Genomic DNA, 15,584 nt, shown 5'->3' with positions numbered 1-15,584 from the left:
CACAATGAGCTCTTTCTATAAATTCTGAAAGTTCTGAACACAATAAAAGACAACATCCTTAGTTTTCAAGTACAAGCTGGCTTGCACTATTGAACTTTACAGTCACTTTGATGATGATTCTTAAACTATATAATTATAGGATCTTGTTATTAACGTCATTTCATAAATAGTGCTCAGAATTAAATGAAGCAAGCAACCTTCAGAACAGATATTCATTCATATCAGGAAATTACTTGCATAGTAGTTTATTTCACTCTATGAGAGTCTCAAGGGTAATGGCAGCTAGTAAGAAAAATAATTCATCAATACATGAAGTTTTAATGTTATTTTTCATGACTTAAATGAAACACAATCTTAATATTGTAAAATATACCCCTCTCCTTAATTATTATTTTTTATAATGCTTAATGCTTAAATGTTAAAACGCCAATAAAGAAAAAGAATCAGATTTCTTTTCAATTATTATTCTAAACTTTAACGACATTTTAAATACCTAATCCGCTGAAGAAGGGTAAAAAAAAAAATCTTCGTCAGTAAAAAAAAAAAAGTTCCTGATGAAAGTTAAAAAGCAAAATATGTTTAAAATAGCAAGTTGTGGAATTTAGGAATTATGCAAAGTCAAAAGGCATGGAAATGGCGAGGTAAAAACAGAGAAAAAGGCTGGGTCCATTAGGACTGGGGAAAAAAAGCTCATTTTTTCAGTTCTTTTTTTGTCATTCAACATTCTAAGCATTTAAAAACACCACAACCTTTGACTCAAATAGCTGTCTACCATGAAATTACAGTTGATTTATCATTTTTCATTTGATTAGTATTAAAAGGGTAGGCAGGACTTCCCTGGTGGCGCAGTGGTTAAGAATCCGCCTGTCACTGTAGGGGATATGGGTTCAAGCCCTGGTCCGGGAGGATCCCACATGCCGGGGAGCAACTAAGCCCGTGCGCCACAACTACTGAGCCTGTGCTCTAGAGCCTGTGAGCCACAACTACTGAGCTCACATGCCACAACTACTGAAGCCTGTGTGCCTAGAGCCTGTGCTCTGCAACAGGAGAAGCCACCACGATGAGAAGCCCGCACACCGCAACAAAGACTGGCCCCTGCTCTCCACAACTAGAGAAAGCCCGAGCACAGCAGTGAAGACCCAATGCAGCCAAAAAAAAATTAAAAAAAAAAAAAAAATTTACCGAGCACCAATCAATCAATGCAAGATACATGAGATGAGTTAGAAAACACAGTATCCTTAAGAAGACTGAATTCCAGTATAGAAATGAACATTTATAACTATAAGGAAATTTATCACTTGCATTATAGAGGTGTTAAGTGTAGTGACAGATCAGAAAAACAAGAGATTAATTCTGAACAGGGCAACCTCAGTTTGTTGTAACTGTGAAGTGGTACTTGAAAGATGAGTAGAATTACAAATAGAGAAGGTAGAAAAGGCATTAAAGGCTAAGAGGACAACATGAATCAAGGCAAGAACACATACCATCTGGATAGCAAATGCAAGCAACAGATACTTAATGTAATTTGGGTAAAGGTGAAGAAAGTGAAGCTAAAAGGCAAGAAGAGGTCAGACAACAGGAGACCTAGAATGAAGTGGGAAAACTTTTAGATTTTATTCAGTACATTTCCAGAGAAGAGACATAATTTGATTTGCTGAAAAATAACTGGTGGTAAAATGGGTTAGAAAAGCAAGACATTAGAGAAAGGAACACTACTTAGAAAATACTGTTTTAGTTTAGGTAAGAACTGATGAGAACCTGAACAAAAGCAAGAACCACAGGAATGGAAAAGAATAGGAGAAACTCTTGAGGACACAGAACTGATACGATGGATTGATTCAATTTAAGAGAAATCAAGAAAAATTTTAAAAATTAAGTTTCTAAGTGTGAAATAATAGAAAATACATATCAGCCTCTGCCCCCAGTTCCTGACACAGAGCTCCTAAATCCCTTGCAATTTCCTGGTTGATGGGAGTGTCTTTTGTTCTAAGGAGGGACTGTTGCTGGGCTCCTAGATGGGGGTTGGTCACCAGAGAAACCAAGCCATAATTAGAAGCTTGTAAGTTTCACCCCACCCTCCCTTTTCTGGAGAGGGGAGCAGGGCTGGAAACTGAATTATAACTGATCATGTCTACATGATAAAGTCTCCATAAAAATCCCAAAAGTATAGGATTTGGAGAGCTTCTAGGCTGGTAAATGCATCTATGTCCCAGGAGGGTGGTGTACCTCAAATCCATGAGGACAGAAGGTTCTCTGCTTAGGACCCTTCCAGACCTGGCCTTAGGTACTTCTTTATCTGGCTGTTCATCTATGTCCTTTGTAATATACTTTATCATATAACAAACCTGTAAACATAAGTAAGTGTTTTCCTGAGCATTATTACTGAACCCAAGGCGGGGGGGCTGTGGAAACCTTGATTTATAGCTGATTTGTCAGAAGTACTGGTGAAAACCTGAGACTTGTGACTGGCATGTGAAGTGGTGGCAGTCTTGCGGGACTGAGTCCTTAACCTGTGGAACCTGAAGCAAATTTCAGGTCATGTCAGAACTGAATTGAATTGTAAGACACCAGCTGAAGACAGAGATCGGTTGGTGTGGGAATAAACCCACATACCTGGTGTCAGAAGTGCTGTCAGGGAGAAACAGAGTTTTTCCATTCACTAGGTTGTTTGGAAACAGAAGAAGTAAACTTGGGGAAGAAGGTGAATTCTGTTTTAAAGTCTTGGAATGCCACGGAAAACATCAAATAGGCAGTTGGAAATTTGAGTCTGGAGCACAGGAGAGAGGCTTTAATGGAGAATAAGATTTGAAGTCATCAGTACTGAGCAGTAAATGTGATCACTCAGGAACGGAGTATAATCTGGAAAAAGGGCAGGGAAAAGAGGCTCAAGGAATACCCATATTTAAGGGTTGGGTAGAAAAAAACAAGAGAACATGAATGAGACTCAGGAGATTATTAATGACCTTTGGGAGTACAATCTCTCTAGAGTGGTACAGGTAGAGCCAGATTTCCAGCATCAGAGCCATCAAGCATTTTGATGGTGGAAGGAAAGAGGGTAGAGCCACGAAACAAAAGGCCAAGGGAAGGCCTTTATGGGGCAGGGGTAAAGGCCATATACGGGTACAAGTGCAGTGTGGATGAAAGAGACCCAAGTACAGCCATTTTCTTTATAGCAAAAACAACAAATTACCTAGTTTCTAACCGCAGAAGGAAAGAAACCAGTTTGAGAGAATTTCTTCTCTTTCAAAAATGTGCTAGAGAGAGGGATAAGAACTGGAGTAGGAGTCTCAAAAAGGTTAAGGGGAAAAAAACCCAACAGCCCAAGAGCAATACCTACTTTACCATGGGATGGTAAAAAGTAAGTTATTTCAGGGAAGGAAGTCCAAAAGGGAGGGGATACCTGTATGTGTATGGCTGATTCATTCTGTTGTGCAGTGGAGGCTAACACCGCATTGTAAACCAACCATACTCCAATAAAAATTAATTAAAAAATTAAAAACAAAAGTAAGTTATTTCAATAAATTCCTTGGAAGGAGTTCAAAACAAGAATACCATATGCTTTATGTGGAGTTTAAACAATTTTTGAGGGACTTCCCTGGTGGCTCAGTGGTTAAGAAACCGTCTGCCAATGCAGGGGACATGGGTTTGAGCCCTGGTCCATGAAGATCGCACGTGACGCAGAGCAACTAAGCCCGTGCGCCACAACTACTGAGCCTGCACTCTGGAGCCCGCGTGCCACGACTACTAAAGCCTGCGCGCCTAGACCCCGCGCTCCACAACAGAAGCCACCGCAATGAGAAGCCCGCGCACTGCAGCGAAGATTAGCCCCCGCTCTCTGCGCTAGAGAAAGCCCGGTGGGCAGCAACGAAGACCCAACGCAAACAAAAATAAATTTATTTATTAAAAAAAAATTTTTTTTTTTGGAAATAATCCAAGCATACATGAAACACATAAATAGTAAAGTTACTGTATATTCATACTGGTCCTGTACTTGGTCTCTCCTACATTGATTATTCTTTTGGACTGTTTTATGTTATTACCTGTCGGCTGAATGTATTCTGTACATGCATCCAGTAATCTTCAACGGGATCATAACAGTATATTGCCTTGGTCAGTCCACCAGCAACATATATCAGGTTGTTTAAGGATACGGCTGTTATACACCTCTTGGCAATTGGGATAGCTGCACGAAGTAGCCAAGAATTGGTTTCTGGATCATAAGATTGAACCTAATAATATATAGAAGTACTTAATTAAAATTTCTCAACAAAAATGCAAATTTACATAATAAATAGTCTGCCAATATACAGAAACATGATTAAAAATAAAATCCCATTAATTCACAGAATTAAGGGAGGTTGGCTTGAGAGTAAAATATCTGAATTATGAAATTCTCAAAAGAAATACAAATTTATTACTATCAAGCAGAATAGAGTAAGAAACACAGACCGTTTCCAAGATGAATGTCTAGCAGGTTTGCTTTTTTTTTTTCCATTAAAAATAACAGTCTTCAAAAAAAATAAAATAAAATAACAGTCTTATAAATTCTGTTATATCGGATAAGTATGCCTCAATTTGAATATAATTTCTTCACATGTTTAGGGAGTCCTTTCTTCAGAAGAACACCAGCGAACCTCAATTCAGTATACTTTGAATTATCACAAATTCTGAATTAATGAATTCTAAATATGTAACATTTGACATTATATTAAAATTTAATTTAGAAAAAGAATTTATTGATTGACAAAGTTCAGTAAACTATTGCTAAATGAATTAGGCATTAGACACGTTTGCAGAATAAACGGGGTATTTTCTGAGATGTCAGGATGGCACATGTTCTTTTGTCTCACGAATTCAATGAACTGCAGCAGCTTTGAGCCATCCTATATTTACATTAGAGAGGTTTTCTTTTCTTTGTTCTAAGAATATTTTCAAAGTATGCAGAAAATGACCCAGTTGGAAGCAGTACAGTATCTTACCCTTTGCTAATTCACTTCCCAATTGTTTTATGTGAATAATTTTTTGATTTTGTAAACTATACCAGTAAAAAGTTTTAAAATGGTTTATAGTATAATGCTGAGATCAGTTTCATCTCAAAAAAACTGGATCACACTTTTAACAGAAAATTGTTGGATATGTTATGATCTCACTTTATGATCTCACTTTAGTAACTTGAAACTCAATGTTTTCCTCCCTAAGTATAAAGTACCAGACAATTTTTAAAAGCCCCCTCACTCTAAGGGACCAAACTACCTACTTGATAGGCCTTCCATATTTCTCTTCTTGTGTATATCATTGGTAATTTCTATTTAAAAAAAAAAAAGAGAGAGAGCATGGCTTACCTTATCAGAACAAGTATTATCATCAGGTCCTCCACCAATCACAAACAATTTGCCTATACAGCTAGTCACGGCAGGAGAACTCACTGCTTCCTTAAGGGGGGCAACTTCAGTCCATCGATTTGAAAAGGAATCATAACATTCTACACTGCTAAGTCTGTTTTGCCCATCATAGCCTCCAACAACATATACCTATATGTAAAATACATGGAGAAATCTTAATTATCAAAAGTTTGAATTTTTAACTAGTTGGCTAAAGAATTAAGGGATGGGGGCTTCCCTGGTGGCACAGTGGTTGAGAGTCCGCCTGCTGATACAGGGGACACGGGTTCGTGCCCCGGTCCGGGAGGATCCCACATGCCGCGGAGCGGCTGGGCCGGTGAGTCATGGCCGCTGGGCCTGCGCGTCCCGAGCCTGTGCTCCGCAACGGGAGAGGCCTCAGCAGTGAGAGGCCCGTGTACCGCAAAAAAAAAAAAAAAAAGAAAGAATTAAGGGATCTCTCCCCTTTAAAAAGCCCTTGGTAACTGTAATTGCAATATATTTAGCTCAGTTTCTGGACCTTTAAAAAAAATTATCATTCTCTCACCACCACCAAAGAGCCTTTTTAGACATTTTTTTCATAGTAGCCCCCTCCAGTGAAATTTTTAATACCACAGATATATTGTATATCTGTTATATATTGTATCTGTGCTTTATACACAAAACAGTATGATTTTTTTTCACCCGCCCAAGAACCAATCTTCATCCCCTTAGGAGCAATATTGCTTGCACTGAGAATTACAGGATTTAGCATAAATGCTCATACTCAGGGATGGTGAGAATACTTGAATATTATAAAGTAATAAAAGCTATGAAACTAAAGTATTAAGTAAGGATTACTAGACTGTGAGATCTTTGAAGGCAGGGCCTATCTTGTTCTTTAATTTAGTCCCTGCAGTACCTAGAAAAGTACCTGATACATTATGAACTCTAGAATGTGTATTTCAAAGGGCTTCCATGTACATTTTCTTTTCACAAATATGAGGAAGGTAGGGCAGATGAACTAATCAACAAGCCATTAATTAAATCAGTTACATGCAGAATAATCCATTAAGCATCACAAGATATACAAGAAACTTTCAACCTATAGAAGCTCTCCTAAAAAAGAAAAAAAAAAGCTCTCCTGTTTAACACCTATAATTCTTTTAATGAACAGTCATCATCAACTCTTTTCTGCATCCATATCTAATTAACTATTAAGTTCTACCAAGCGTTCTTTCACAGCATCTCTCACGTCTGTCCCTTCCTTTTGTTTCCCACTGCCACCATCCTTGGGGTCCATATCATTTCACACCTCTCAATCTCCTGGTCTCCACTCTTGTACTCTCTGAACCACAGCTTAATCTTCCTAAAACACCTCATCAACTCCTTTTACTAGTTTAACAATGAATGCCTAAGGGTCAAGGCCAAACTTTATACATTGTCATTCAAGTGTGTCCACAAATCTCTTTCTGTACTCTTCCAAATTTCCTCAGCAGCTAATGCTATTTCAATCTTGCATTTCTTACATTATGTGAAAATTATCTGTTGGTGGGTTTGTTCTCCCAACACCAGGCAGCCCAGAGAGGTTAAGTAACTTATTCAAGGTCATGCAGCTAGAAGGGGTATGGAAACTGTGGCACAATGTAGTACTTAAAGGTATGGGCTTTGAAATCAGGAGAGGTAGGTCCATCTTTAGCTCTGCCACTGCAAGTAAGACCTTGCTTGGGCAGTTCACCTATCTTCTCTGAGACTCCATCTTAATTTCCTCAATTTAAAAATGTAGACAATAATAGTACCTATCACATAATATAATTTTGAAGATTAAACTTTATTACTATTCCCCTACCTGCATAAACTAAAAATATATGCTGTGTGCCTTAAGATAAAAGGCCTCTAGATTAGGAAAATCTGAGCTTTTACCCCTGCTTTATCACTTTCTGTGCAACCTTGGGCAAATGACTTGATCTCTCTGGATTCAGTTTCTTTGTAAACTAAAGAAGTTACATTAAATATTCTCTAAGATGCCTTCTTGCTCTAAGATTCTATATTCCAAATCATCCTAGGTTTCCTTAACAGAGTGCATTTACAACTTTAAATAACTTTCTGTGTTTGAATTCAGCCTATATTGTAGTTTTTGGGATAACTGTTTTCCATGAATTGAGTACTTGCTGTGTAAGGCAGGAAGGATTCCTTTTATTTCTTGATTTAGTGCTTCCAAGTTTTGGGCACCTTCAAGTCAAATATACTAATATTTGTCAAATAAATTTGTGTTCATCAATCCATATACGATATTTGAGACATCAATCTTTTTCACATGCCTCTGTATGTTCAGACTAAATAATTATAATGTTTTTAGTAAGACCTCATCTCTTTTCAACACCTTAATTATTTTAGCTGCCACTTTCCAGTAATATTTTGTCATCCTTGAGGTATAGCTACCAAAACTGTATATAATATAGTAGGTACTAACAAACCAGTGGTTTTAGAAAATACTCTATTAGTATTTTATTTCCATTACATCTACCTCAAAGTCCTCATTATTTCATTGCTCTTATAGACAGCAGCAACACAGTAGATTAATACCCTTAGGAATTAACAATACCTTTCAAACTGCGCTTTGAGAAGCTCTAGTACTCTATAGTATAGCGATTTCAAGACCTTTCTGTGGGGAGATAGGAGGAGGGAATCAGAACTGATGGGTGGCTGAGTAGGAAGGGTTCCTGGCATTATCTCTGTTCCAACTAGAGCAGTTCTGCTTTCTCACTGGTGGCTCTAAAATGTCTTCAAGAGAGGGCTTAAGAGGCAGCAATCTTTTTAGAAGAGAGTACTAGGGGACCAGACAAATATATACGTGCAGTATATTCAATATCTTATGATAACCTATAATGGAATATAAGCTGCAAACAAACAAACAACACCCCTAAAACATGAATCACTATGCTGTACACTTGAACACAATATTGTAAATCATCTATACTTCAAAAAAAAATGTGCGAGCAAGTACGCTGCTTTTATTTAGATTGCTCATTAATTTGAAGTGGCTTTGGAGGAGATGATAGAGACAGAGGCAGGGAAGGGCTACAGAGTCCAAGTTAGCCCTTGATACACAGCTGTATTTTTATCTGCTTTATGTAATAGCTTTTTATATTAGATTTAACTTCAAAAAAGTTACTAGTCTACTAGTGATTCAAAAATCACTAGTCTACAAGTGATTCTCAAGTTCCTAAGGACAGTAAATGGTCCAGAATCAAATTATATGTTTTTCATATTTATTAGCTGCAGCCAATAATAAGTTTGCTTTAAAATATGTTGGTGAGTTTATCTTAACACTTATTTGTTTTGTCCCTACTTGTACAAATAAAAAAGATAAAATAATATCACTCTACATAAATATATCTTGGCCTGAATGCCAAAGTCAGTAAAAGGAAAAAGATTGCTTGGATTAGACATTGGCCTGTTTTTGTACTTGATGTAACTGCTTTATTTTCCAGTGCTTCTCAGTCATTTAGACCGCATTGGTGCCTGAGAAGAGAAATGTGCTGCACTGCTACAAATTCCTAGTTGGGAGAACAAAATATCCATTCAAAAGTACAGTGTCAAATTGTTTATATCTTCAGTTTATGTATTGAGGTTAGAAATGGAAGGAAATACAATCTGAGTTCAAAATACCCAGAGGGTGAGTAAAATCAAGGATTCATCTGTGGTATTCATTCTGGAAACGTAACAGCAATAATAATAAAAAGTGGTTTCTCTTACTTTACCAAGGAGGACAGCCATTTTGTGACGCCATCTGCCTTTATTTAGAGAAGCAACTCTGATCCAAATATTCAACTGTGAGTTATAAATCCAGACATCACGGCCATTGATTCTTCCACCTTTAAATGCAAAACAATGCACACACACTAACATGTGTATCACCAAGGGATCTTTGCCAAAGGCATAATGAAAACATTGAGTTATTCACCCAGTCCGAGAATTTGAGGATTCAGTTCAATAAATGAAACAAGGACCCTCTTAAAACTTAAAATGCAAATGGTTCTACAGAGCAGATTTAACTTTGTCAGTTGTTATCCTGAGAAGTAATAACTATATGTCCCAAATAATAAAATGCAGAATATGAATTTACCAAATGTGTAAGACTGTTCATTTAAGAGTCAGACAACAGAAGCACCCAGACAAAAGAGTTATTCTAGAAAGATTTTTAAAAATCACCCGTTTTTTAAAAAGCATACCATTGTACAAAATAAAGTATGCGTTGTTATATTGTTCAACGTGTAGTAATATAGTAACCTGCAAAGGTGGTAAAATTAAATTTAACTAACAAATTAATCAACAAACTTAATTAAACTTCAGATTATAGATCCTATAGTTATACTTTGTATATAAGTCTGTCACTTTATTGTCTGTTTGATTTTAGAGGTAACATATCACATATTATAATAAAAGTTCAAGTTAAGAATTTTAAGGAAAATCCTATTTCATAAACGGGGAGAATTTCAGAAAACATGGGTGGATTAGAGATGATTAACTGAGTACTTTTCATTTTGCATACGTTACTGTGTTCCTTAAAACAAAGTAAACAGGTAAAAGTTTTAAAAATTGTACCATATTCTATATGCATTTGAGAGCATTTAAAATACGATATGGCCTATTGTTTAGTGCAGGGAACATAGTCAATATCCTGTGATAAACCAAAATGGAAAAGAATATGAAAAAGAATTTATATATGATAACTGAATCACTTTGTTATACAGTAGATATTAACACAACATTGTAAATCAATAAAATAAATTTAAAAAATATGATATAGTTGAAGGCATTTTCTGGGGAATCTTTTGTAAATCATTCTGCATCATCTTGTGCCTGTTTTTAAGAGCAAAAAGTCATTTTCAGTTTTATTTGTTGTATAATATGATCTGCCTAAGGTGGGCATATCTACTTTCACTGTTTTCTTTTGACACTTATGGTTTAAAATGGCCAAGCTGTGATTAAATTAAAAGTAGCTACTGTAATAATTCTTTATTTACCTGAAACAAGAATGTCATTCCTTAGAGCACAGACCGCATACTCTGATTTGGTAAATTCTGGAAGCTTAGCCAAAGACTTCCACTCTCCTGTCACAGGATCATAGCACTCAGTGTATGGAAGATTAAATCCTCCAACTCGTTCACAGCCTCCAACGACAACTATCACCTCAGAATAGCCAGTTGACCTAAAATAATTATTATAAGAATGCAAAATTAAAATACCCTCAAGATTGTTTAAAACCCTAAAAGCATACCATTGTCATAAAGAAAGTAGAACACTATTATAAAGTGAACTGTTTATTCTCTCAGTATATGCCAACTAATACAGCTTGCTAATTTACTGACTTTGAGAACATTTACAAGGGATTTAGTGATATCATCTTTCCACAGAAAATTTCTATGGGTATTTTTTTCTATGAGTTTTACCTTAAAAGTTATAAAATGGTCCAAAGATCCTACCTAATTCAATTGGAACCCTGGTAATATCAAGGATGACTTTCAAATGCAGTCTTGCAGCAATTCAGATATGCATAACCACACAAGGTAAGATAATGCACTTTTTCTAAGTGTAGGAAAACGGAGCTTTTTCATCAGATTGCTAGTTCTAAAAAAACATTCACAGTACAATCTAAGTACCCTTTAGAGAAGTATATGTACTTGTTCAGACACTAGTTTTAAAAATAAACTTGGGCTTCCCTGGTGGCGCAGTGGTTGAGAGTCCGCCTACTGATGCAGGGGACACAGGTTCGTGCCCCGGTCCGGGAAGATCCCACATGCCGTGGAGCGCCTGGGCCCGTGAGCCATGACCGCTGAGCCTGCGCGTCCGGAGCCTGTGCTCCGCAACGGGAGAGGCCATAACAGTGAGAGGCCCGCGTACCGCAAAACAAAAATAAATAAATAAACTTTTTTTTGGCTGTACCTCGTGGCTTGCGGGATCTTAGCTCCCCAACGAGGGACTGAACCTGAGCCCTAGGCAGTGAAAGCGCAGAGTCCTAACCACTGGACTGCCAGGGAATTCCCTAAAAGTAATTTTTCTAAAGTTAAGTAAATTAAGGTAATCCAGTTCAAGGTGTTGGGTGGTCACTAAAGATGTTAACAGAGTTTATAACAAAGAATGCTAAAGGAAAAAAGCAAGATGAAAAATGTACAGAAGGTCTGATCAATACTATGTAAATAATGTGTCTGGAGAGAGCATACCAAAGTGCTAATGATGGTTTTCTCTGGATTGTGTGGCTTCCTCCTTTATATCAACACAAATTTTCAAAACAATAATGAGCATGGGCTACTTTTAGAGTGGAAAAGACAACTTTTAAGAGCACTAAGGGAATCCAAAGTTTACGTTAATTACTGGCTTCTTTTACTTTGTAGTTTAAAAAGATACTGACAGGAAAAACTAAAAGCTTATCCAAGACTTTTCTTTTTGTTCATAAGGCTCATGGAAATGAAAAAGTCTTGTAATTGCATTTTATGTCTGCTACGATATTAAGTCTCACAAAGAAAAATGCTAACAATGCCTCTTCTCTTACTTAAATGTGGAGGGAAAAAAGACAACATCAGAACACTTATTTGTAGTTTTAGAGTGATGTTTTACAATTACACTAGAAAAAAACAAAGTAAAGCGACATTGGTATGTCCCTTTAACAGAGCTGCTATATTCTAGCTACACTTACAGCTATTTCAACTAACAATCATTCACCTAGTCCATGCCAGGCATACTTTTTCCATTATAAAATCAAAAATATATACTGTAGAAAAGAATTTTGTTCACAGATGCAATAAAAATTACTTTCAGGAACCCAGCAAATTATATTACCCTAACCTAGAATATAGTAAAATATTATCAGAAGGACTCAAATACTATCAATAATATTTACTATTTTCCAAATAATTCCCAAATGAAAATATTAAAAGTAAATAGTGGACAACACCAGACACTTAGTAGTATAACTAATGACTAATTTATCCTTCTTTCCATAGAAGTATTATTTCCTAAAATCTTACTTAAAATACTTCTGAGACAAACCCAGGTGATATTCCTCAAAGTCTTATTTACTGATTGAACAAAACAAAAATTGTTAAATACTGTCACTGGGGTTCAGTCACTCCTAATAGTTTTAATACAAAATGAAGTTAATTATTACATAGAATTTTGACAGAATTTTGTTTTATACTTTCCTTATAGCAGTTTACTTGTTTTATACTTTCCCTTTGCTTGCACTTGCTTGCTTTTTCAAGACTTCTTAGCCCAGTAAACATATATTGTCTGTTTTGCACCTTGGAACAAGAAGAGAAAACAGCACAAAAAGCTAATGGCTAAAACATTTAGTCTCACTAAATAAGGGATTATTTTAGTGTCTATATGTGTAAGTATCTGAAAGGATCAGCAAACTAGTAATTTTGCCTGACTGAAGGTCTTATTTGCAACCAAATGGCTTTTAACTTAATTAGAGACAAATCTGGTGTTCTCATTAGAGACTGTTAACTCAATAAAATAGTTATTTTTATTTCTTGAGCTCAGAAAAATACTTATCTCAGGCAGGAAGATGATTGCCTCAAAGGAAATGAATTGCTGCAGCTGATAACGGTGACTAGAATAAAAAAGTGGCCAAGATGATAGTATAGGATGAATAAAATTCTGGATACCCATGCAATCTATTTTTTAGGGTGAATGTTACTTTATTAACCCTTTTAAATGAAAATTCTGATTTTCTGCTGTGACTAACAAATATTTGCTGCTTTAGTATTACGTCTCACCATTTGTTCCTATGAAAGTGGGACAAGCAAATTCTCTTTTTTCTACATTGGTAAATATTTTTTAAAAAGCCATCACACTCTTTTATCATAAACTTGAGAAAAGATCAAATTAAAAAGTCACATTCTTTGATTTATGTGAAAGATAAAATAATTATAAATCCACAGAATATTCTAAACCTAATCAGTAAAATGGATAGTAATTACCAGGTTCAGTTAAAAATCTCAAAAGGTGAAATAAAGGACTTGCTAGCTGAAATAACAGACCTACTTATTATCAATGCAAACATGCCAGAGACAGATGAACTGCCAAACTAACTTTCATCAACAAAAAGGGTTCAGGGCTTCCCTGGTGGCGCAGTGGTTGAGAATCTGCCTGCCAATGCAGGGAACACGGGTTCGAGCCCTGGTCTGGGAAAATCCCACATGCCGCGGAGCAACCAAGCCCGTGCACCACAGCTACTGAGCCTGCGCGTCTGGAGCCTGTGCTCTGCAACAAGAGAAGGCCGCGACAGTGAGAGGCCCGCGCACCGCAACTAGAGAAAGCCCTCGCACAGAAACTAAGACCCAACACAGCCAAAAATAAATAATAAATTCATTTAAAAAAACAAACAGGGTTTCCCTGGTGGCACAATGCTTGAGAGTCCCTCTGCCGATGCAGGGGACATGGGTTCGTGCCCCGGTCCGGGAAGATCCCACATGCCGTGGAGCGGCTGGGCCCATGAGCCATGGCCGCTGAGCCTGCGCGTCTGGAGCCTGTGCTCCGCAACGGGAGAGGCCACAGCAGTGAGAGGCCCCCATACCGCAAAAAAAAAATAAAACAAACAAACAAACAAACAATATCTTAAAAAAAAAGGGGGGGTCAAAAGGTGATCCTGGCTAATAAGAAAAATAACAATATATTTAAAAAACACAAAAGGAAATGTTTCCATATAGTGGGAAGTTGGAAGGGAGAAGGGGGAGGTGTTAGTGACATAGTCTATTTACCATTCCAAGACTCAAAAATACCTGAAAACCAAGCCATCACACCAAAAACTGAACTTAAATAGAGATATGATACTTTAAGCCATAAAGAGAGCAAATGGCTCTCTAGTCTGCAGGATATGACAGTTAATAAACTTAATATATTAACTATATATCAAAAGAGGGGATTGGTCAGCCCTAGAAACAATAAGTAAATGAGTGAACAAATGAATGAAAGAGTAAATAATAATCACAGAGGCAAACATTTTCTGTGCCCATTCAAGTTATTGTCTAAAGGAAAAGAGAAACCTTAGCTAAGCTAACTAGAACATTACTGGGTTTTTGGTAAGAATATTTTATGGTAGGTGAGACTTTCTCAAGCCATACTAGCTGAGAAGACTCTGGTTCTAAAGACCTACTAGATCCCTTTGTTTGGATTCTAAACAACCTTTTTGAAAACTTTGGTTTCTCAACTGGTAACCTGCACATAGTAAGAGAATATGCTGGAAAGGGTGACTTAAAATATCTAGTCTGTTTGACAGTTCCACTTCTTATTGCCAATACATGTATATAAACTAAAAGATAAATGAGTTAATCAGTCTCTCATAATTAACATTAAATCTGCCCCTAACAGTCTGATCTTACTGTATCAAAAAAAAAAAAAGTTTCTAAGCCTAGAGGAATCACTGGATTATGGTTCATCAATATAAACGAATATAAATGACCCCTTAAGAGGCTTATGCCAGCCATAAACCTAATGGCTTTCTAAACTTAGTAAGGACAGTTTCAGCTTGTGTGGTAAGGCTTTCCACCTGAAACTGGAACAGACAGAATGGGTTCTATAAAGAAATGGTTGTACTGAAAGATTCAAAATGTTTACTCTTAAAAATAAGCAATTATATAAGAATTTATTATCAGGAGCTGATCACAGATGTGATTATATAGCCACAAAGATGTTCATCTCACTTACTGGTAAAAAATCAGGAAGAGTTCAAATTTGGGTGGGATGGCTATGGTTCACTGTAGATTTCATGTCATGAAAACATGTTTACCATCTATTAAATAATAACAGCAAACTATGAAATAGATTACAACTTTGTAAAAGAAATAATAAATTCCTAGAGAATAAAAGGGAAGAATAAAGCCAAATGCCACAGTGCTACCTCTCGGAGAAGGGAATATGGATATTATTTTTTATCTACAATTAACATAAATTACTCCACCCCCTCTTTTTGCCTCAAGTTAAGAAAGAAAAAAGGAGAAAACCCATACCTTTCTATTAATAGCCACTACTGGGTTGTCTGCTCTTACATATGGGACAAGCATTTCTGCTATCACTTTTCTGCTACATGATCCTGCTCCCAAGGCCACAGGTAACCGTTCAGAGAAGGCTGTCTAGCTGAATCAGAGATTATCTCTCCACATGAGATGGGAGACATTCAGTCTCTCTGAGTGACTGAACTTGTAATATAGAAACCAAATC

The 15,584-nt window shown here is 36.6% G+C and overlaps 1 protein-coding gene across 6 annotated transcripts in view; it reads right to left on the bottom strand.

Annotated features, from left to right (window-relative positions):
- The window catches only part of KLHL24 (kelch like family member 24), a 39,533-nt gene that overhangs the window by 6,243 nt on the left and 17,706 nt on the right, over positions 1-15,584 (bottom strand). For 4 of the 6 annotated variants that reach the window (XM_033403124.2, XM_033403122.2, XM_004278406.4 and 1 more), the window contains 4 exons: positions 10,388-10,572; positions 9,117-9,235; positions 5,343-5,531; positions 4,041-4,229 (listed from right to left, as the gene is read on the bottom strand). In XM_033403124.2, the coding sequence (XP_033259015.1) occupies positions 4,041-4,229; positions 5,343-5,531; positions 9,117-9,235; positions 10,388-10,572 (682 nt within the window). Of the gene's footprint in view, positions 1-4,028; positions 4,230-5,342; positions 5,532-9,116; positions 9,236-10,387; positions 10,573-15,584 lie in introns of those variants that run through there. The other 2 variants (XM_049709930.1, XM_033403125.2) reach the window with 2 other exon arrangements.

Source organism: Orcinus orca, chromosome 5, assembly GCF_937001465.1.
Source record: "Orcinus orca chromosome 5, mOrcOrc1.1, whole genome shotgun sequence".
Classification (NCBI taxonomy): domain Eukaryota; kingdom Metazoa; phylum Chordata; class Mammalia; order Artiodactyla; family Delphinidae; genus Orcinus; species Orcinus orca.
This window is presented reverse-complemented; position numbering and strand designations above follow the sequence as displayed.